This window comes from Rhinoraja longicauda, chromosome 1, assembly GCF_053455715.1.
Source record: "Rhinoraja longicauda isolate Sanriku21f chromosome 1, sRhiLon1.1, whole genome shotgun sequence".
Lineage (NCBI taxonomy): Eukaryota > Metazoa > Chordata > Chondrichthyes > Rajiformes > Arhynchobatidae > Rhinoraja > Rhinoraja longicauda.
In genome coordinates this window covers 6,707,684-6,731,709 of record NC_135953.1, presented here as the reverse complement: position 1 = coordinate 6,731,709, position 24,026 = coordinate 6,707,684, and the positions used below count along the sequence as shown (strand labels likewise).

The 24,026-nt window shown below is 47.9% G+C and overlaps 1 protein-coding gene across 1 annotated transcript in view; it reads left to right on the top strand.

The window, feature by feature from the left end:
- LOC144598346 (dedicator of cytokinesis protein 2-like) overlaps positions 1 to 24,026 on the top strand; it is an 894,447-nt gene that overhangs the window by 794,854 nt on the left and 75,567 nt on the right. The window contains exons 36-38 of the mRNA XM_078408406.1: positions 2,802 to 2,842; positions 13,230 to 13,320; positions 21,902 to 22,015. Coding sequence (XP_078264532.1) covers positions 2,802 to 2,842; positions 13,230 to 13,320; positions 21,902 to 22,015 — 246 coding nt within the window. The remainder of the gene's footprint in view (positions 1 to 2,801; positions 2,843 to 13,229; positions 13,321 to 21,901; positions 22,016 to 24,026) is intronic.

Genomic DNA, 24,026 nt, shown 5'->3' with positions numbered 1-24,026 from the left:
GCTGAAGGGCCTGTTTCCACACTGTATCACTCTGTGACTCTATAGCAGAATTAGGACAATCAGCCCATTGAGTCTGCTCCGCCATTCAATCATGGCTGATCTATCTCCCCCTCCTAACCCCGTTCTCCTGCCTTCTCCCCATAACCTCTGACACTCAGACGTACAGGTTTGTAGGTAAATAGGTGGCGTTTCGGGGCGAGACCCTTCGTCAGACTGAGAGTCGAGGGAAAGAGAAACAAGAGATATAGACGGTGATATAGAGAGATTTTGAACAAATGAGTGAAAGATATAGCAGTTTTATTTTCCTATGCAAAAAAGTAACGATGATCAAGGAAACAGGCCATTGTTAGCCGTGGGCTAGGTGAGACGAACATGTGTACATAGTTTTGAATTCAATTACATTGTGGGAGCTCTTTTGTATGTAGGACTAGACCAAGTGGACCCGTTGGGCCCAAACTTCTCCTGCATTGGCGCAGCACCCTCAATGAACGAATGAATGAAGAATGGATGGATGAATGGATGGATGGATGAATGGATGGATGAATGGATGAATGAATGAATGAATGAATGAATGAATGAATGAATGGATGGATGGATGGATGAATGGATGGATGAATGGATGAATGAATGAATGAATGAATGAATGAATGAATGAATGAATGGATGAATGAATGAATGAATGAATGAATGAATGAATGGATGAATGAATGAATGAATGAATGGATAAATGAAGAATGGATGGATGAATGGATGAATGAATGAATGAATGAATGGATGAATGAAGAATGGATGGATGGATGAATGAAGAATGGATGGATGAATGGATGAATGAATGGATGAATGAAGAATGGATGGATGGATGAATGAAGAATGGATGGATGAATGGATGAATGAAGAATGGATGGATGGATGAATGAAGAATGGATGGATGAATGGATGGATGAATGAGTGAATGAATGGAGGTAATTCAATAGTGGTTGGGCTGAAGGGCCTGTTTCCTTGCTGTACCTCCAAACAGGTAAACTAATATTTTGTAATCCATCCATGGGACAAACTGGGACTCAGTTTAAGTGTCCAAAAGACATCGCCCAGAACTTTGTGGCACCAGATTAGATTAGGTCCAGTTCCAATAATTTTTGTTTTTACATTTACCAAGCAGTTCAGAATTATGGAACCTGAGCACTAAAATATTCATACTCACATCTGGTGAGTAAAATATTCATATTTCAGTGCATAGATGGATTGGCATCGATAGGGTGGACAGTCAGAACCTTGTTGCCAGGGTGGAGATGTTCAACACTAGAGAGCAGAGCTATGAGGTGAGAGAGGGAAACTTTAATTATAAAAGGACTGGACAAGCCAGATGTAGGAAAAATGTTCCCAATGTTGGGGGAGTCCAGAACCAGGGGCCACGCAGTCTTAGAATAAAGGGGGAGGCCATTTGAAACTGAGGTGAGAAGGAACTTTTTCACCCAGAGAGTTGTGAATTTGTGGAATTCTCTGCCACAGAAGGCAGTGGAGGCCAATTCACTGAATGGATTTAAAAGAGAGTTAGATAGAGCTCAAGGGGCTAGTGGAATCAATGGATGTGGGGAGAAGGCAGGCACGGGGTACTGATTGTGGATGGTTGGATGGTCAGCCATGAAGGGCCAAATGGCCTCCTCCAACACCTGTTTTCTATGGGTTTTTTTTTAATGGATTTGTGCGGGGTAGGCATTTTACAGGGTGTGGTGGAGGCCTAGAATGCACTGCCAGGGGTAGTGGTGGAGGCAGATACGACAGTGGTGTTTAAGAGGCTTTTTAGGCACGCACATTGAAGTGCAAGGAATAGAGGGATTATGGACCATGTACAATCATGGACTTTACCTTGCACGCAACATTATTCCCTTTATCATGTATCTGTACACTGTGGACGGCTCGATTGTAGTCATGTATTGTCTTTCCGCTGACTGGATAACACGCAACAGAAGCTTTTCACTGCATCTCGGGACACGTGACAATAAACAGGTTGGACAGGCAGGAAGATTGTTCCCGATGTTGGGGAAGTCCAGAACAAGGGGGGTCACAGTTTAAGGATAAGGGGGAAGTCTTTTAGGACCGAGATGAGAAAGTTTTTTTTCACACAGAGAGTGGTGAATCTGTGAAATTCTCTGCCACAGAAGGTAGTTGAGGCCAGTTCATTGGCTATATTTAAGAGGGAGTTAGATGTGGCCCTTGTGGCTAAAGGGATCAGGGCGTATGGAGAGAAGGCAGGTACGGGATACTGAGTTGGATGATCAGCCATGATCATATTGAATGGCGGTGCGTACAGGCTCGAAGGGCCGAATGGCCTACTCCTGCACCTATTTTCTATGTTTCTATGTCTAAACTAAACTAAACTGAACTAAACTAAACATGAGATCAGTTTAACCTGGCATCATGTTCAACACATACATTGTGGGCCGAAGGGCCTGTTCCTGTGCGGTGATGTTCTACGCTTATATTTATATAAACAAAAACAGACGGTAATTTATTTGAGTGGGAAGGAACTGCAGATGCCGGTTTGCACTGAAGATAAACATAAAATGCTGGAGTAACGGATAGGGACAGGCAGCATCTCTGGAGAGAAGGAATGGGTGACATTTCGGGTCGAGACCCTTCTTCAGACTTCCTCAGTTTGCCAAGCGTCATCCATTCCTTCTCTCCACAGATACTGCCTGTCCCTCTCAGTTACTCCAGCACTTTGTGTCTATCTTTGATTTATTTGATGATTGTTTTACCCCGCAAACCTTCATTTTGTGTTTATTTTGTCTCTTCTGCAGAATTTCTACAAAGAGATTGACCGGGAGGAAATGTACATCCGGTGAGTATAAAATGCACTGAATTCGTTTGAGACCTTTGTCAGCCATAAATTAATTCGAGGGGGGGAATCACTTGTTCCACAGGGCGGAACCCCGTTCAGTACCCCGTTCCTGCCTTCTCCCCATACCCCCTGACTCCGCTATCCTTAAGAGCTCTATCTAGCTCTCTCTTGAATGCATTCAGAGAATTGGCCTCCACTGCCTTCTGAGGCAGAGAATTCCACAGATTCACAACTCTCTGACTGCAAAAGTTTTTCCTCGTCTCAGTTCTAAATGGCCTACCCCTTATTCTTAAACTGTGGCCCCTGGTTCTGGACTCCCCCAACATTGGGAACATGTTTCCTGCCTCTAACGTGTCCAACCCCTTAATAATCTTATACGTTTCGATAAGATCTCGGGTCACGGGGAGAAGGCTGGAGAATGGGGTTGAGAGGGGGAGATAGATCAGCCACGATTGAATGGCGGAGTGGGCACGATGGGCCGAACGGCCTCATTTGACTACGAGAGAGCTGCTGCATCGGTTTGACAGATGACAAGAGATGGCACTTCTTCTCCCCCCGTCCTCAGGATTTTGCCACTTTCCAAACTGTTTAATGTGTTGGCAAGCTTTGCCTGCAGTTTATAACGAGGCAACGGCTTCGCTTTGAGCACCAGATGGCCTGTGAAATCTTTCAGTGATGATGTGCGTTTTACATCTACTGCAAGATCTTCTCGTTCGCGAGCCTAAATGCATGAGATATTTACACACACCGTATGCCAGTGTTCCCACTCCTTGGAGCGTTGTGTTCATTTGCCTGCAGGGCTGCTCACCACATTGCCGGAAGGATGTGGAGGCTTTGGAGAAGGTGCAGCGGAGGTTTACCAGAATGCTGCCCGGATTAAAAGGGGTTTTAGCTGCCATCCAAGTTGGATGGACTTGGATTGATATTTTTTGGAATGTCGTTGAGGGGAGACTTAAATAAAGTAAACAAAACTAAACTAAGACCCAAAACGTCACCGATACATGTTCTCCAGAATTGCTGCCTGACTCGTTGAGTTACTCCAGCACTTTGTGTCTTTTTTTGAAATCCAACATCTGCAGTTGCTTGCATCCACAATTTTTCTGACTGTCTGCCCAATCTATGCCTCTCATCATATTACATACTTCTGTCAAGTCTCCCCTCAACTTCCACCCCATTCCAGAGGAAACAATGCAAGTCAATCCAACCTCCCTACAAACAGTAGGACAGGTACATGGATAGGAGAGCCGGGATACGGGCCAAACGCGGACAGCTGGGACTAGTGTAGACAACAGACAATAGACAATAGGTGCAGGAGTACGCCATTCGGCCCTTCGAGCCAGCACCGCCATTCACTGTGATCATGGCTGATCATCCACAATCAGTACCCCGTTCCTGCCTTCTCCCCATATCCCCTTGACACCGCTATCTTTAAGAGCTCTATCCAGCTCTCTCTTGAAAGCATTCAGAGAATTGGCCTCCACTGTCTTCTGAGGCAGAGAATTCCACAGATTCTCAACTCTCTGAGTGAAAAAGTTTTTCCTCATCTCTGTTCTAAATGGCCGACCCCTTATTCTTAAACTGTGGCCCCTAGTTCTGGACTCCCCAACATCGGGAACATGTTTCCTGCATCTAGCTTGTCCAATCCCTTAATAATTTCTATAAGATCCCCTCTCAGCCGCCCAAATTCCAGTGAATACAAGCCCATTCTTTCATCGTATGACAATAGACAATAGACAATAGGAGCAGGAGGAGGCCATTCGGCCCTTCGAGCCAGCACCGCCATTCAATGTGACCATGGCTGATCATTCTCAATCAGTACCCCGTTCCTGCCTTCTCCCCATACCCCCTGACAGTCCCGCCATCCCGGGAATTAACCTCATGAACACACGCTGCACTCCCTCAATAGCAGGAAGGTTTCCCTCTCCCTCTCCCCTCTCCCCTGACTCTCAGACTGAAGAAGGGTCTCGGCCCGAAAACGTCACCCATTCCTTCTCTCCACAGATGATGCCTGACCCGCTGAGTTATTCCGGCTTTTTGTGTCTGTCCTGCATCTGTACACTGTGAGCGGCTCGATTGTCATCATGTCTAGTCGTTTCGCTGACCGGATAGCATGCAACAAAAAAGCTTTTCACCGTACCTCGGTACACGCGACAATAATAAACTGAAACAAAAAAAATGATAATTATAATAACTGCTGGCAATGTCGCAGCAGTGAATACAGTAATAAACCTCCTGCGATTCCTGGTAATTGGAGAGATGGGGCGGCACGGTGGCGCAGCGGTAGAGTTGCTGCCTCACAGCGCCGGAGACCCGGGTTCGATCCCGACTCCGGGTGCTGTCTGTACGGAGTTTGTACGTTCTCCCCCGTGACCTGCGTGGGTTTTCTCCGGGATCTCCGGTTTCCTCCCGCACTCCAAAGGCGTGCAGGTTTGTCGGTTAACTGGCTTGGTATAAGTGTAAATTGTCCCTAGTGTGTGTGTGTGTGTGTGTGTGTGTGTGTGTGTGTGTGTGTGTGTGTGTAGGGTAGTGTCAGTGTGCGGCGATCGCTGGTCGGCGCGGACTCGATGGGCCGAAGGGACTGCGCTGTTTCTCTAAGCTAAACTAAAGATGCCCTGATCTGGACTCCCACGCTCCTGCTTTTCATCACGCACATCAGCATGGTTATAATTTCATTAGTAACACCAACCGTGTTAAACATCTGCTGACAGAAAATTGACTGGTTATTCATGTCGACTGTCAGCACAAATAATTAACAGGGGAATTTCGCTGTGTGGCTCCGTTTGTTGTCTTGCAGCAAGTCAACTGATTGAAATTCATGCGTTCTCCAAGAATTAGAATTCATTTTGTGCCATCTGAAAGGTGTTTTGACGTTAATGGGCACTTGCAGTCATATACCAACGACTTTGCAGTATCACTGTCACTTGTTCTATCAGAATTCGAATGATCAGTTCAGTTTATTGTCACGTGTACCGAGGTACAGTGAGAAGATTTTTGCGGCGTGCTAACCAGTCAGCGGATACACAATGCATAATTACAATCGAGCCATTTACAGTGTAGATGATAAGGGAGCCACGTTTATTAGAAGGAAAAGCCAGCAAAGTCCGATCAAGGATAGTCCGAGGGTCACCAAAGAGGTAGATAGTAGTTCAGTCCTTCCAGGTGAGACAGAGGTTCACCTGCACCTCCTCCAACCTCATCTATTGCATCCGCTGCTCTAGATGTCAACTTATTTACATTGGCGAAACCAAGCGCAGGCTCGGCGATCGCTTCGCTGAACACCTGCGCTCGGTCCGCATTGACCAACCTGATCTCCCGGTGGCCGAGCACTTCAACTCCCCCTCCCATTCCCAGTCTGACCTTTCTGTCCTGGGCCTCCTCCAGTGCCATAGTGAGGCCCACCGGAAATTGGAGGAACAGCACCTTATATTTCGCCTGGGCAGCTTGCAGCCCAGTGGTATGAACATCGACTTCTCCAACTTTAGATAGTTCCTCTGTCCCTCTCTTCCCCTCCCCCTTCCCAGTTCTCCCTCTATCTTCCTGTCTCCATCTATATCCTTCCTTTGTCCCGCCCCCCTGACATCAGTCTGAAGAAGGGTCTCGACCCGAAACGTCACCCATTCCCTCTCTCCTGAGATGCTGCCTGACCTGCTGAGTTACTCCAGCATTTTGTGAATAAATACCTTCGATTTGTACCAGCATCTGCAGTTATTTTCTTATACATGGTAGTTCAGCACTGCTCTCTGGTTGTGGTAGGATGGTTCAGTTGCCTGATAACAGCTGGGAAGAAACTGCCCCTGACTCTGGAGGTGTGCGTTTTCACACTTCTGTACCTCTTGCCCCGATGGGAGAGGGGAGAAGAGGGAGTGGCCGGGGTGAGACTGGTCCTTGATTGTGCTGCTGGCCTTGCCGAGGCAGCGTGAGGTGTAGATGGAGTCAATGGAAGGGAGGTTGGTTTGTGTGATGGTCTGGGCAGTCGTGACTCTTGCAGCACTTTTCTTTTTTGGAGATTGACAATGCCGGCATTTATTAGTCATCCTTAATTGTCTAAGCGAAGGCAGCGGTGAGCCACTTTCTTAGAAAACAGAATAGTACGGCACAGGAACAAGTCTGTTCCTGAAGAAGGGTCTCGACTTGAAACGTCACCTATTCCTTTACTCCAGAGATGCTGCCTGTCCCGCTGAGTTACTCCAATACTTTGTGTCTATGACAGGACCAAGCCCTGTGGCCCACAATCACCCTGCTGTACATAGAAACATAGGATATAGGGGCAGGCCATTTGGCCCTTCGAGCCAACACCGCCATTCATTGTGATCATGGCTGATCATCCACAATCAGTAACCCGTGCCTGCCTTCTCCCCATATCCCAATGATTCCCCTAGCCCCTAGAGCTCTATCTAACTCTCTTTTAAATTCATCCAGTGAATTGGCCTCCACTGCCCTCTGTGGCAGAGAATTCCACAAATTCACAACTCTCTGGGTGAAAGAGTTTTTTCTCACCTCAGTTTTAAATGGCCTCCCCTTTATTCTTAGACTGTGTGTGTGGTCCCTGGTTCTGGACTCCCCCAACATTGGGAACATTTTTCCTGCATCTAGCTTGTCCAGTCCTTTTATGTTTTATACGTCTCTATAAGATCCCCTCTCATCCTTCTAAACTCCAGTGAATACAAGCCCAGTCTTTCCAATCCTTCCTTAAATGACAGTCCCTCCATAATAACCTCGTGAACCTACGCTGTATTGCCTCAATAGCAAAGATGTCCTTCCTCAAATTGGGAGACCAAAACTGCACACTATACTCCAGATGTGGTCTCACCAGGGCCCTATACAACTGCAGAAGGATCTCTTGACTCCAAAACTCTAATCCTCTCGTTATGAAGGCCAACATGCCATTGGCTTTCTTCACTGCCTGCTGTACCTGCACGCATACTATCTGTGACTGGTGTACAAGGACACCCAGGTCTCGCTGCACTTCCCCTTCACCTAATCTGACACCATTGAGGTAATAATCTGCCTCCTTGTTCTTGCCGCCAAAGTGGATAACCTCACATTTATCTACATTATACTGCATCTGCCACGCATCTGCCCACTCACTCACCCTGCAACCTCCTAACATCCTCTTCGCAGTTCGCACTGCCACCCAGCTTTGTGCCATCTGCAAACGTGCTGGTGTTACTTCTAATTCCATCATCCAAATCATTAATATGTATTAGTTCCACGAGCCGTGTCATTCACTGTCAACTTCTTGACCATGTTTGACTTCACAAAATGTGGCACCTTTTCGCTTATGCACACGAAGCTCCATCAGCCACTCCTCCGCCCACTTGCACAACCGATCAAGATCCTGCTGCCGTTTCTACGACCATCTTCACCGTCTACAATACCGCCCACCTTAGTGTCATCTGCAAACGTACTTATCATGCCTTGCAGGTTCTCATCCAAACAAAGTGCGTAGTGTGAAGAAGGGTCTCGACCTGAAACGGGACTGTCGTATGTTGAAAGGCTGGAGCGATTGGGCTTGTATACACTGGAATTTAGAAGGATGAGGGGGGATCTTATTGAAACATATAAGATAATTAGGGGATTGGACACATTAGAGGCAGGAAACATGTTCCCAATGTTGGGGGAGTCCAGAACAAGGGGCCACAGTTTAAGAATAAGGGGTAGGCCATTTAGAACGGAGATGAGGAAGAACCTTTTCAGTCAGAGAGTTGTGAAGGTGTGGAATTCTCTGCCTCAGAAGGCAGTGGAGGCCAGTTCGTTGGATGCTTTCAAGAGAGAGCTGGATAGAGCTCTTAAGGATAGCGGAGTGAGGGGGTATGGGGAGAAGGCAGGAACGGGGTAGTGATTGAGAGTGATCAGCCATGATCGCATTGAATGGCGGTGCTGGCTCGAAGGGCTGAATGGCCTCCTCCTGCACCTATTGTCCATTGTCTATTGTCCTTCTCTCCAGAGATGCTGCCATGTCCCGCTGAGTAACTCTGGCATTTTGTGTCTATCTTCCGTGTAAACCAGCATCTGCAGTTTTAGATTTTTTTTTTTCGATTTAGATTTAGAGATACAGCGCGGAAACAGGCCCTTCGGCCCACCGGGTCCGCGCCGCCCAGCGATCCCCGCACACTAACACTATCCTACACCCACTAGGGACAATTTTTTACATTTGCCCAGCCAATTAACCTACAAACCTGCACGTCTTTGGAGTGCGGGAGGAAACCGAAGATCTCGGATAAACCCCACGCGGGTCACGGGGAGAACGTACAAACTCCGTGCAGACGGCGCCCGTAGTCAGGATCGAACCTGAGTCTCCGGCGCTGCATTCGCTGTAAGGCAGCAACTCTACCGCTGCGCCACTGTTCCTTCCTACACCCTTCCCTCAGTGTGTTTGCCATTAAATGGAGCTTGATGCTGTAAATTCATGCTTCCACCCATGAGATATGCTTCAATTATTCCCTTTAATTTCATGCAGCGCCTTGGTCTGCTTACCTAGTATTAGTCGTAATTTATGGCGTTCATGGTTTTTGTACGTTTATTTGTTGTGTTATTGCGTTCAGTGTGGCTGTAAAACTGCAGCAGGTATGGGACCAGGGCTGGGAACTGAATATCCAGGGGTACACAACGTATAGAAAAGACAGACAGGTGGGCAGAGGGGGTGGGGTTGCTCTGATGGTAAGGAATGATATTCATTCCCTTGCAAGGGGTGACATAGAATCAGGAGATGTTGAATCAGTATGGATAGAAATGAGAAATTGTAAGGGTAAAAAGACCCTAATGGGAGTTATCTATAGGCCCCCAAACAGTAGCCTCGACATAGGGTGCAAGTTGAATCAGGAGATAAAATTGACGTGTCAAAAATGTAATGCTACTGTGGTTATGGGAGATTTCAACATGCAGGTAGACTGGGAAAATCAGGTTGGAAATGGACCCCAGGAAAGAGAGTTTGTAGAGTGCCTTCGAGATGGATTCTTAGAACAGCTTGTACTGGAGCCTACCAGGGAGAAGGCAATTCTGGATTTAGTGTTGTGTAATGATCCTGATCTGATAAGGGGACTAGAGGTAAAAGAGCCATTAGGAGGCAGTGATCACAACATGATAAGTTTTACTCTGCAAATGGAAAGGCAGAAGGGAAAATCGGAAGTGTCGGTATTACAGTATAGCAAAGGGGATTACAGAGGCATGAGGCGGGAGCTGGCCAAAATTGATTGGAAGGAGGCCCTAGCAGGGAAGACGGTAGAACAGCAATGGCAGGTATTCCTGGGAATAATGCAGAGGTTGCAGGATCAATTTATTCCAAAGAGGTGGAAAGACTCTAAGGGGAGTAAGAGACACCTGTGGCTGACAAGGGAAGTCAGGGACAGCATAAAAATTAAGGAGAGGAAGTATAACATAGCAAAGAAGAGTGGGAAGACAGAGGATTGGGACTCTTTTAAAGAGCAACAAAAGTTAACTAAAAAGGCAATACGGGGAGAAAAGATGAGGTACGAGGGTAAACTAGCCAATAATATAAAGGAGGATAGCAAAAGTTTTTTTAGGTACGTGAAGAGGAAAAAAATAGTCAAGGCAAATGTGGGTCCCTTGAAGACAGAAGCAGGGGAATTTATTATGGGGAACAAAGAAATGGCAGACGAGTTAAACTGTTACTTTGGATCTGTCTTCACTGAGGAAGATACACACAATCTCCCAAATGTTCTAGGGGCCGGAGAACCTAGGGTGATGGAGGAACTGAAGGAAATCCACATTAGGCAGGAAATGGTTTTGGGTAGACTGATGGGACTGAAGGCTGATAAATCCCCAGGGCCTGATGGTCTGCATCCCAGAGTACTTAAGGAGGTGGCTCTAGAAATAGTGGAAGCATTGGAGATCATTTTTCAATGTTCTATAGATTCAGGATCAGTTCCTGTGGATTGGAGGATAGCAAATGTTATCCCACTTTTTAAGAAAGGAGGGAGAGAGAAAACGGGGAATTATAGACCAGTTAGTCTGACATCAGTGGTGGGGAAGATGCTGGAGTCAATTATAAAAGACGTAATTGCTGAGCATTTGGATAGCAGTAACGGGATCATTCCGAGTCAGCATGGATTTACGAAGGGGAAATCATGCTTGACAAATCTACTGGAATTTTTTGAGGATGTAACTAGGAAAATTGACAAGGGAGAGTCAGTGGATGTGGTGTACCTCGACTTTCAGAAAGCCTTCGACAAGGTCCCACATAGGAGATTAGTGGGCAAAATTAGGGCACATGGTATTGGGGGTAGGGTACTGACATGGATAGAAAATTGGTTGACAGACAGAAAGCAAAGAGTGGGGATAAATGGGTCCCTTTCGGAATGGCAGGCAGTGACCAGTGGGGTACCGCAAGGTTCGGTGCTGGGACCCCAGCTATTTACGATATACATTAATGACTTAGACGAAGGGATTAAAAGTACCATTAGCAAATTTGCAGATGATACTAAGTTGGGGGGTAGTGTGAATTGTGAGGAAGATGCAATAAGGCTGCAGGGTGACTTGGACAGGTTGTGTGAGTGGGCGGATACATGGCAGATGCAGTTTAATGTAGATAAGTGTGAGGTTATTCACTTTGGAAGTAAGAATAGAAAGGCAGATTATTATCTGAATGGTGTCAAGTTAGGAGGAGGGGGAGTTCAACGAGATCTGGGTGTCCTAGTGCATCAGTCAATGAAAGGAAGCATGCAGGTACAGCAGGCAGTGAAGAAAGCCAATGGAATGTTGGCCTTCGTAACAAGAGGAGTTGAGTATAGGAGCAAAGAGGTCCTTCTACAGTTGTACCGGGCCCTGGTGAGACCGCACCTGGAGTACTGTGTGCAGTTTTGGTCTCCAAATTTGAGGAAGGATATTCTTGCTATGGAGGGCGTGCAGCGTAGGTTCACTAGGTTAATTCCCGGAATGGCGGGACTGTCGTATGTTGAAAGGCTGGAGCGATTGGGCTTGTATACACTGGAATTTAGAAGGATGAGGGGGGATCTTATTGAAACATATAAGATAATTAGGGGATTGGACACATTAGAGGCAGATAACATGTTCCCAATGTTAGGGGAGTCCAGAACAAGGGGCCACAGTTTGAGAATAAGGGGTAGGCCATTTAGAACGGAGATGAGGAAGAACTTTTTCAGTCAGAGGGTGGTGAAGGTGTGGAATTCTCTGCCTCAGAAGGCAGTGGAGGCCAGTTCGTTGGATGCTTTCAAGAGAGAGCTGGATAGAGCTCTTGAGGATAGCGGAGTGAGGGGGTATGGGGAGAAGGCAGGAACGGGGTACTGATTGAGTGATCAGCCATGATCGCATTGAATGGCGGTGCTGGCTCGAAGGGCTGAATGGCCTACTCCTGCACCTATTGTCTATTGTCTATTGTCTATTGTATGAAATGTCCTTGTTCAGCCCTGTTGCAAATGACAATTAAACACCCTTGACTCTCTTCAACTGTTCCATTTTACCCAGTCCTATCATAATAAGAATACAATAACAACTTTTGAAAGACACTTGGGCATAGGGTTGCCAACTTCCTCACTCCCAAATAAGGGACAAAAGGTGACATCACCGCCCCCTCGCCCCACGTGACCTCACCCAGCCAGCGGCCACGTGCTCCCGCTCCACCAACGGCAGCCACGCCTGGGCCGGGAGGCGGGTTGCTATGCAACCACCGTCCGCCGAACACACTCGACCCAGCTCCCCGAACACACTCCGTTAGCCTACACTGTCCGGACCTACACTGTCCGGGCCTACAGCGGCCCCGGGGCCTACACTGTCTGGGCCTACAGCGGTCCCTAGGCCTACACTGTCTGGGCCTACAGCGGCTCCTAGGCCTACACTGTCTGGGCCTACAGTGGCCCCCAGGCCTACACGGTCCGGGCCTACAGCGGCCCCCGGGTCTACAATGTCCGGGCCTACAGCGGCCCCCGGACCTACACTGTTCGGGCCTACAGCGGCCCCCGGGCCTACAATGTTCGGGCCTACACAGTCCGGGCCTAATACGGGACAAGGGCGGTCCAGTACGGGACAGACCATTTTAACCCAAAATAAGGGATGTCCTGGCTAATATGGAACAGTTGGCTACCCTCGTTGGGCCGACTGGACTGTGGACTTGAGGGCCGACTGGACTGTGGACTTTGAATAATGGTGGCAATAATGTTGGTGCCCACATGTGTAATGCGTCAAAGTGGGGCAATGGTAGAGTTGCCGCCTTACAGTGCCAGAGATCCGGGTTCCATCCTGATGGCTTGGCTTTACCTTGCACTAAACGTTATTCCCTTATCATGTATCTGTACACTGTAAATGGCTCGATTGGAATCATGTATTGTCTTTCTGTTGACTGGATAGCGCGCGGCAAATAAACTAAACTGAACTGTGCCACCTGACCGTTTCCTGTTTCCTCCACACGCAGGTACCTGTACAAACTCCGGGATTTGCACATTGGTTATGAGAACTTCACAGAGGCTGCTTACACCCTGCTGCTGCACGCCAAGCTACTAAAGGTAACGACCAAAGAATCTCTGGGCAAAAGCCTAGTGTACTGAGGATTGCTAGCCGGCGCGGACTTAGTAGGCCGAGGGGCCTGTTTTTGCGCGTTGGATCACTAAAGACTCAAAAACAAAAACCTCAGCGAGTGGCTGCCCCCTCCTCCGAGCAGCTGGGAGACATTCATGAGATCGTAAGACCCAGGAGCAGAATTAGGCCATTCAGCCCATCGAGTCTACCTCACCATTCAGTCATGGCTAGACACAAAATGCTGGAGTAACTCAGCGGGTCAGGCAGCATCTCGGGAGAGAAGGAATGGGTGGCGTTTCGGGTCGAGACCCATCTTCTATGATTGTCCTCTCTGAAGTGCAGGAGGATGACGGGTGATCTTGTAGACGTGTATAAAATCATGAGAGAAATAGATCGGGTAGATGCACAGAGTCTCTTGCCCAGAGTTGGGGAATCGAGGACCAGAGGACATAGGTTTAAGGTGAAGGGGGGAAGGTTTAACAGGAATCTGAGGGGTAACTTTTTCACACAAATGGTGGTGGGTGTGTGGAATAAGCTGCCAGAGGAGGTAGTTGAGGCCGGAACGATCGCAACATTTAAGAAACATTTAGACAATAGGCAATAGACAATAGGTGCAGGAGGAGGCCATTCGGCCCTTCGAGCCAGCACCGCCATTCAATGTGATCATGGCTGATCATTCTCAATTAGTACCAAGTTCCTGCCTTCTCCCCATACCCCCTAACTCTGCTATCCTTAAGAGCTCTATCTAGCTCTCTCTTGAATGCATTGAGAATTGGCCTCCACTGCTTTCCGAGGCAGAGAATTCCTCAGGTGCATGGATAGGGCAGGTTTAGAGGGATATCAATAGTCAATAGTCAATTTATTTGTCACATACACATAAATGTGCAGTGAAATTAAAAATTACCCGCAGTTCAACAATAAGACCAATAAAAATAAGCAATAGAAATATGCAATGACACATACAATCATAAACCAACACCAAACAAAAGAAACATCCATCACAGTGAGTCTCCTCCAGTCACCTCCTCACTGTGATGGAAGGCCAAACGCGGGCAGGTGGGACTAGGTGGACCTGTTTCTATGCCTCTATCATTGTGGTAAACACGGAGAGGTATTCACTGATCGGCACAGAAGGGTTGGGCCGAACGGCCTTTTCCATGTAGTACATGTCCATGATTCGAGGGGAATCCAAGGCCCAGACCTGGTCTAAAGTGATACCACACACTAGCCCCACCTCTGCAATCTTCTCACACAGCTTTCGCAGAGACCTGACCCAAGTTGAGTTTTCAGCTAATTTATATTGATGATCTACGCACCTAACATCCCACGTTATTTAAAATTGATGCTGACATTCATATTAATATCTTGCACGCTCGCACATTTCCCCTTAGATTTCCTTCATGGTCGCTCAAAGCTGAAATTTAATTTTAATCTTTTCTCGTGACTCATTCTTGGCGCGTGTTTTCTGTATTAGTTCCCTGTCCGCGCATCTCTTCCCTCACCTTCCCCTCTGTTATCAGTCGTCTGGTAAGCTAAGGTGCAGTCCCGATTGTCCAACTCACCCCATTGCGGACATTGGACTCTGTCTCTGGAACTGCCACGCTACGACGCTGACAACTATATTCTGCACTCTGTATCTTCCCCTTTGTTCCACATATTAGAAACATAGAAAATAGGTGCAGGAGGAGGCCATTCGGCCCTTCGAGCCAGCACCGCCATTCATTGTGATCATGGCTGATCATCCACAATCAGTAACCCGTGCCTGCCTTCTCCCCATATTCCTTGATTCCACTAGCCCCCAGAGCTCTATCTAACTCTCTTTTAAATTCATCCAGTGAATTGGCCTCCACTGCCTTCGGTGGCAGAGAATTCCACAGATTCACAACTCTCTGGGTGAAAACGTTTCTTCTCACCTCAGTTTTAAATGGCCTCCCCTTTATTCTTAGACTGTGTGGCCCCTGGTTCTGGACTCGCCCAACATTGGGAACATTTTACCTGCATCTAGCTTGTCCAGTCCTTTCATGATTTTATACGTCTCTGTAAGATCCCCTCTATAATTTACGATAATGGCAATTAGTTTAGTTTATCTCATTATTGTTCAGTAAAAAAGCATTTTCTCCCTGTAGGAGGCTTGTAGATAGGCACATGGATATATGCCGTGGTAGAGTTGCTGCCTCTCAGCCCAGAGACCCGGCTTTCAATCCTGACTCCGGGTGCTGTCTGTACGGAGTTTGCACGTTCTCCCCGTAACCTTTGTGGGTTTTCCCCGGGCGCTCCGGTTTCCTCCCACACTCTAAAGACGCGCAGGTTTGTCGGTTAATTGACTTTGGTAAAATTGTAAATTATTCCCAGTGAGTAAGATAGTGATAGTGCACAGGGTGATCGCTGGTCGGCACGGATTCAGTGGGCCGAAGGGCCTGTTTCCGCACTGTCTCTCTGAAGATTCTCTGGATGCTTTCAAGAGAGAGTTAGATAGAGCTCCTAATGATAGCGGAGTCAGGGTAGTATGGGGAGAGGGCAGGAACGGGGCACTGATTGTGGATGATCAGCCATGATCACAGTGATTGGCAGTGCTGGCTCGAAGGGCCAAATGGCCTATTCCTGCACCTATTGTCTACTGTCTAAGATAGAGCTCCGGGGGCTAGTGGAATCAAGGGATATGGAGAGAAGGCAGGCACGGGTTACTGATTGTGGATGATCAGCCATGATCACAATGAATGGCGGTACTGCCTCGAAGGGCCGAATGGCCTATTCCTGCACCTATTGTCTACTGTCTAAGATAGAGCTCCAGGGGCTAGTGGAATCAAGGGATATGGAGAGAAGGCAGGCACGGGTTACTGATTGTGGATGATCAGCCATGATCACAATGAATGGCGGTACTGCCTCGAAGGGCCGAATGGCCTCCTCCTGCACCTATTTTCTATGTTTCTATGTTTCTAAGTCTAAAGAGGGATGTGGATCGTGTGTAGACACAGGAGATTATTGACCGGGAGGGGACCCACCGCACACAATGCATGGTTGTGTTGCGTGTGGAGAGCGTACGAGGGAGTGGGGCGGGTTGAGATCGACGTGACAAAAGCCGTCAGCTTGTCCGAACTTCAGTCAAGGATGATTAAAACTCCGCTCAGCTGCTCCTGTGGATCAATGAACACAACCACTGTGCTAATTATTTCCACTTCCAACCAGAACAGTCGGGGCCGTGAGGTTAGCTTAGCTGCGGGGAAGAGCGTTCGGTCTCCATCTTCTCTTCTCCAATCGATTTAACCGGTGCAGCCCTGACATTTCACAAGCATTTGATGGCACTGGGCCTCGATAGACAATAGGTTAATTCCCGGAATGGCGGGACTGTCGTATGTTGAAAGACTGGAGCGACTAAGCTTGTATAAACCTGAATTTAGAAGGATGAGAGGAGATCTTATCGAGACGTATAAGATTATTAAGGGGTTGGACACGTTAGAGGCAGGAAACATGTTCCCAATGTTGGGGGAGTCCAGAACCAGGGGCCACAGTTTAAGAATAAGGGGTAGGCCATTTAGAACGGAGATGAGGAAAGACTTTTTCAGTCAGAGAGTTGTGAATCTGTGGAATTCTCTGCCTCAGAAGGCAGTGGAGGCCGATTCTCTGAAAGCATTCAAGAGAGAGCTGGATAGAGCTCTTAAGGATAGCGGAGTCAGGGGGTATGGGGAGAAGGCAGGAACGGGGTATTGATTGAGAATGATCAGCCATGATCACATTGAATGGCGGTGCTGGCTCGAAGGGCCGAATGGCCTCCTCCTGCATCTATTGTCTATTGTCTATAGGTGCAGGAGTAGGCCATTCGGCCCTTCAAGCCAGCACCGCCATTCAATGTGATCAGGGCTGATCTACTCGCTGGAGTTTAGAAGGATGAGGGGGGGAACCTCATTGAAACTTAACAAATAGTGAGCGGCCTGGATAGAGTGGATGTGGAGAGGATGTTTCCACTAGTGGGAGAGTCTAGGACCAGAGGGCACAGCCTCAGAATAAAAGGATGTTCCTTTAGGAAGGAGACGAGGAGGAATTTCTTTAGTCAGAGGGTGGTGAATCTGTGGAATTCTTTACAACAGACGGCTGTGGAGGCCAAGTCAGTGGATATTTGTAAGGCAGAGATAGATAGATTCTTGATTAGTACGGGTGTCAGGGGTTATGTGGGAGAAGGCAGGAGAATGGGGATAGATCAGCCATGATTGAATGGCAGAGTAGACTTGATGGGCCGAATGGCCTAATTCTGCTCCTATCACTTATGGCCTTATGACCTTATGATACAAGTTATTCCCATTTATAAGCTCATATGAGCGGCATAGGCAGTGGAGGCCAATTCACCGGATGTTTTCATGAGAGAGAATTTTTTTTTTTAAACTGATATAGTGCCCACCTCAACTACCTCCTATGGCAGCTCATTCCAAATACCCACTACCCTCTGTGTTAAAAGGTAGCCTCTCAGGTTCTTTATTCTCCTACGTTTTCAAGAGAGAGTTAGATTTAGCTCTTGGGGCTAAGGGAATCAAGGGGTGTGGGGAGAAAGCAGGAACGGGGTACTGATTTCGGATGATCAGCCGTGATCATATTGAATGGCGGTGCTGGCTCAATAGACAATAGACAATAGGTGCAGGAGTAGGCCATTCAGCCCTTCGAGCCAGCACCGCCATTCAATGCGATCATGGCTGATCACTCTCAATCAGTACCCCGTTCCTGCCTTCTCCCCATACCCCCTCACTCCACTATCCTTAAGAGCTCTATCCAGCTCTCTCTTGAAAGCATCCAATGAACTGGCCTCCACTGCCTTCTGAGGCAGAGAATTCCACACCTTCACCACTCTCTGACTGAAAAAGTTCTTCCTCATCTCCGTTCTAAATGGCCTACCCCTTATTCTTAAACTGTGGCCCCTTGTTCTGGACTCCCCCGAGGGCTCGAAGAGCCGAAAGACCTACTCCTGCACCTATTGTCTATGTTTCTATCTCCAGTTCCTTCCTACACATCAGGAAAAGCAAGTCTGTAGCAGCCAGAACATTTCACCTCCTCCCCCCACAAGTCCAGAAGCAGGGGTCACAGTTTAAGAATAAGGGGGAGGCCATTTAGGACTGAGAAACTTTTTCACCCAGAGAGTTGTGAATCTGTGGAATTCTCTGTCACAGAGGGCAGTGGAGGCCAATTCACTGGATGTTTTCAAGAGAGAGTTAGATAGAGCTCTTAGGGCTATCGGAATCAAGGGATATGGGGAGAAGGCAGGCAGGGGTTACTGATTGTGGATGATCAGCCATGATCACATTGAATGGCAGTGCTGGCTCGAAGGGCTGAATGGCCTCCTACTGCACTTCCTCTATGATTCATTCCCTGTCGCCTCTTCATCCAGGGTTTGCCCTTGGATGTCGTGCCCACCTATTGATTGCAGGAACGAGGAGCACTAATATCCGCTCCTGGTACACATCAGTCACGGCGAGACCTGGGACCTGACCTTTTCACTTCTAGTTTGCTTTTCATGCTTCAAGCTGTCGACTCAGTTTAGCGCACATCAGCGCGCTGATGCGGTGACACAGTCAGACCAAGGCGGGCCTCGGACTGATATTTGGTAAACAGGCAGAGCGAGAAAGGGAAGCAAGAAAAGGACACAAAGGACACGACTTACAATTTACGCATTGATGTTTGGTTGGTCATCAGATGAATTGACAAGTACATTCTGAAGATAGGCACAAAACACTGGAGTAACTCAGCGGGTCAGGCAGCATCTCTGGAGAGAAGGAATGGGTGACGTTTCGGGTCGACACCCTTCTTCAGACTGCTACATTAAGACGTGGATAAATGTGGAGTCTTAAAGCGTGGAAACAGGCCCTTCGGCCCAACTTGCCCACACCGGCCAACATGTCCCAGCTGCACTAGTCCCACCTGCCTGCGTTTGGCCCACATCCCTCTAAACCTGTCCTATCCATGTACAGTATTCAAGGCAGAGATAGATAGATTCTTGATTAGTACGGTCGTGGGGAGAAGGCAGGAGAATGGTGTTAGGAGGGAGAGATAGATCAGCCATGATTGAATGGCGGAGTAGACTTGATGGGCCGAATGGCCTAATACTGAGCCTAACACTCCTGATCTTACTATCACAATATTTAAAATACATTTGGACATGGATAGGACAGGTTTAGAGGGATATGGACAGGCATGTGGGACTAGTGCAGATGGGACATGTTTGTCAAGGTGGGCAGGTTGAGCCGAAGCTCCTGTTTTCACGCTGTATCACTCTACGACTCTAATGTGCTGCATTTCATAGTTGCGTTTTGGGACATATGACAATAAATCGCTCTTGACTTGAATTGGCATTGGTGTTGGTTGGTATTGGTTCATTATTGTCAGGTGTGCCAAGATACCGCGAAAAGATTTTTGTGTGCTCTCCGGTCAAATCAAATCAAATCATACCGCACACCAGTACAATCAAATCACACACAAGTACAGCAGAGAAAAATACAGGCGTGCAGAATGTAGTTTTACAGTAATAATACTAACTTTATTTATACATCACTTTTCATGCAAGGTGTATTCAGGAGAGAGTTAGACTTAACTCTTGGGGCTAACAAAATCAAGGGATATGGGGAGAAAGCAGGAACGGTGTACTGATTGTGGGTGTTTCAAAGTAACATGGAAACAGAGAAAATAGGTGCAGGAGGAGGCCATTCGGCCCTTCGAGCCAGCACCACCATCATCTACAATCAGTAACCCGATCATCCACAATCAGTAACCCGTGCCTGCCTTCTTCCCATATCCCTTGATTCCGCTAGCCCCTGGAGCTCTATCTAACTCTCTCTTAAATTCATCCAGTGATTTGGCCTCCACTGCCTTCTGTGGCAGAGAATTCCACAAAAACAAAGACCGTTCTAAACAAAAGTACAATTTAAAGACATAGGCTGTTAATAGCATACAAGGCACAGATTTATATAAAAATATAAAATGTAAAATTTAAAATGTAAAATTGAGAGTGTAAAAAGACAAACGAAGTAAAATCAGTTAAAAGCTTGATTAAAAAGATATGTTTTTAGCTGCCGTTTAAAAATGTCAACTAAGTGGGCATCTCTCATTGCCCTGGGTAGGGCGTTCCACAGCTTGGGGGCCTAGTTGATAAAGGCTGTTTGACCAATTTTCTTACTGCTGCGGCATTGAGAGGCTAATAGGCCGGCATCAGCAGACCTGAGCGCTCGAGTAGGGGCATATGGAAGGATGGACTCTGTAAGATATGCTGCTCCTAATCCATTTTAGGGCTTTGTAGACAAGAAGGAGGACTTTGTAGTCTATCCTGGATCTCACAGGGAGCCAATACTGGGGTGATATTTTCCCTTTTCTTGCTATTTGTTAAATTCACAGTTACAGAGAAACTTTCTATTACATTTCTCTCCAAGAGTATTTCTATTCAAGATGTATTCGAGAGAGTGTTAGACTTAGCTCTTGGGGCTAACGAAATCAAGGGATATGGGGAGAAAGCAGGAACGGGGTACTGATTGTGGATGATCAGCCATGATCATATTGAATGGCGGTGATGGCACGAAGTGCCGAATGGCCAACTCCTGCACCTATTTTCTATGTTTCTATTTCTACTGCTTTATATCTGTGACAATGGATGGGAAAGGTTTAGAGGGTCAGTGGTCAATTACAGGCAGGTGAGACCAGGATAGACGGAGCAACTTGGTGCGCATGGACAAGTCGGGCCGAAGGGCCTGGTTCTGTGCTGTATGACTCTGGACTAGTTTAGCTTAGTTTAGAGATACAGTGCGGAAACAGGCCCTTCGGCCCACCGGGTCCGCGCCGACCAGCGATCCCCGCACACTAACACTGTCCTACACACACACTAGGGACAATTTTACACATACACCAAGCCAATTAACCAACAACCCTGTACGTCTTTGGAGTGTGGGAGGAATCCGGAGATCTCGGAGAAAACCCACGCAGGTCACGGGGAGAACGTACAAACTCCGTACAGACAGCGCCCGTGGTGGGGATCGAACCCGGGTCTCCGTCGCTGAATTCGCTGTAAGGCAGCAACTCTACCGCTGCGCCACCGTGACCGCCCACTAATCCAGACAATATTCCAGTGAACCTGAACCCTTTCTAAAACTTCCATATCCTTCCTATAACAGGAGCGGGTTACTGATTGTGGATGATCAGCCATGATCATAATGGATGGCGGTGCTGGCTCAATAGACAATAGACAATAGGTGCAGGAGTAGGCCAATCGGCCCTTCGAGCCAGCACCGGCTCGAAGGGCCAAATGGCCTCCTCCTGCACCTATTTTCTATGTTTCTATTTCCACTGTACAGTACAGTACAGTGGTGCACTAGAAAAGCACACAATACTTCAAAGGTGGCCGAACCAACGTTACCTTTTATGACTTTTTAAGAAATATAGTTTTACTTTTCTTAGTGTAATTCTTCTCCTGAGACGCTGCTGAGTTGTTTCCCGCAGCGTCCAGGGTTATTGCACATCTTCGCCATCTGCAGCTATACTTTGTGTATTCTCAAGTTGATCTACGAGCCTCACACTTCAATGATTCTCCGCTTCCCTTTTCAGTGGACAGACGACCAGTTTCCTCTGCACATCCAAGACTTCCAAGGTTCACAGACACAGAGGCAACTAAAGGAGAATCTCTACAACAAAATCATCGAATACTTTGACAAGGGCAAGGTAAGTCAAGTCAAGTCAAGTCAATTTATTTGTATAGCACATTTAAAAACAACCCACGTTGACCAAAGTGCTGCACATCTGACTAGGAAAAAAAGAACCATACAGTGGCAGGCAGCCAAACACAACGGCGCGGCCATCTTGAACAAAATGTTAATTCAATCACCCACAGTCCAACAATAAAAGCACTAAACAGGCACCCAAATTACCCAACCCCAAAAACCCCCCAAAACACAGTCCAACAATAGAAGCATTAAATAGGCATTCAAATCACACACCCTAAAACCCCCAAAAACACAGTCCAACAATAAAAACATCAAACAGGCACTTGAACCACCCAACCCCAAAAAAAACACACAAAAAAGAAACATCCATCAAAGAAACATCCATCACAGTGAGTCTCCTCCAGTCCTCTCCTCACTGTGATGGAAGGCCACAATATCTTTCCCTTCTCCCGCTGTCCTCGCCCGCGGTCAGGTTGTTGTGGTTGCAGGCCGCACCAGACGGTCCACAGCGGGCCGAGCCCAAGGCGCGTCGCGTCGCAGCCGCTCCCGCAGCCTCTGAAGACGGCCGGCTCCGCCGATGATAAGTCCGATCCAGGGCGGGCGAACACGCTGTCGCTGTCGCTGCCGCTGTTGCTGCACGTCGGGGCGGTCGTGGCTCCCGACATTGAAGCCCCCACCCAGCAGAGAAATATCCCGCGGCCTATCTTAGGCCGCGCCGGACGGTGAAATGTCCGCGCCCCATGCCCCGCGACCCGGGGCGGGCGAACCCGCTGCCGCTGCCGGAGCTCCCGATGTCGGCATCCACGCGGCCCGAGCCTAAGGCGAGTCGCAGCCGCTCCCGCAGCCTCCGAAGACGGCCGGCTCCGGTGGTGGTAAGTTCGATCCGCGGGCTCTGCGAACCGGAGCCCTGGAGGCCGACAGCTCCAGGAGTTGGGCCGATGGTAGGCCGCAGCAGGAACAGAGACACGGCCCAGAAATCAAAGGTCGGGTCTCCGTTCTGAAGGGACACATATTTATAGTGTTACAGTTTCCCCCTCCCCCCCACATACACACATAGTACACAAACACAAAAACACCACATCACAACTACAATTAAGACCAAAAAAACCCAACAAAAACACAAAGACAAATGGACTGCAGGTGAGCGGCAGCTGCTAGGGCAATGCCGCCATTTGGTAAGACTAGACCACTTGGATCGTTTCCCTCTTGAGTGCCGGAGGTTATAAGGTCGTAAGGGATAGGAGTAGAATTAGGCCATTTGGCCCATCAAGTCTGCTCCGCCATTCAATCATGGCTGATCTGTCCCTCCCTCCTAACCCCATTCTCCTGCCTTCTCCCCGTAACCTCTGACACCCGTACTAATCAAAAATCTATCTATCTCTGCCTTAATCTGCCTCTATCGCTGTGCGGCCACGGTGGCGCAGCGGCAGAGTTGCTGCCTTACAGCGAATGCAGCGCCGGAGACCCGGGTTCGATCCCGACTACGGGTGCCGTCTGTACGGAGTTTGTACGTTCTCCCCGTGACCTGCGTGGGTTTTCTCCGAGATCTTCGGTTTCCTCCCACACTCCAAAGACGTACAGGTTTGCAGGTTAATTGGTTTCGTTAAAATTGTAAATCGTCCCGTGTGTTTGTAGGGTAGTGTTAATGTGCGAGGGTCGCTGGTCGACACGGATTCGATGGGCGGAAGGGCCTGTTTCCGCGCTGTGTCTCTAAACTAAACTGAAAGGAATAGGTGACGTCTCGGTCCGGAACCCTTCTTCTGACTGTGAGGCTTCAGTCTGATGAAGGATTCTGAGCCAAAACGCCACCCTCCCCATCTCTCTAGAGACGCTGTCTGGCCCGCTGAGTTACTCCAGCTTTTTGTGATACCTTCGAGGAATATATGAATATGATATATATTTACATGAGCAATATAAAACGAGTGGGAAAGAACTCGTACATCTTTCCCCCACTCACCTTAAACCATTGCCCTCTGGTTCTTGATTCCCTTACTCTGGATAACAGCCTG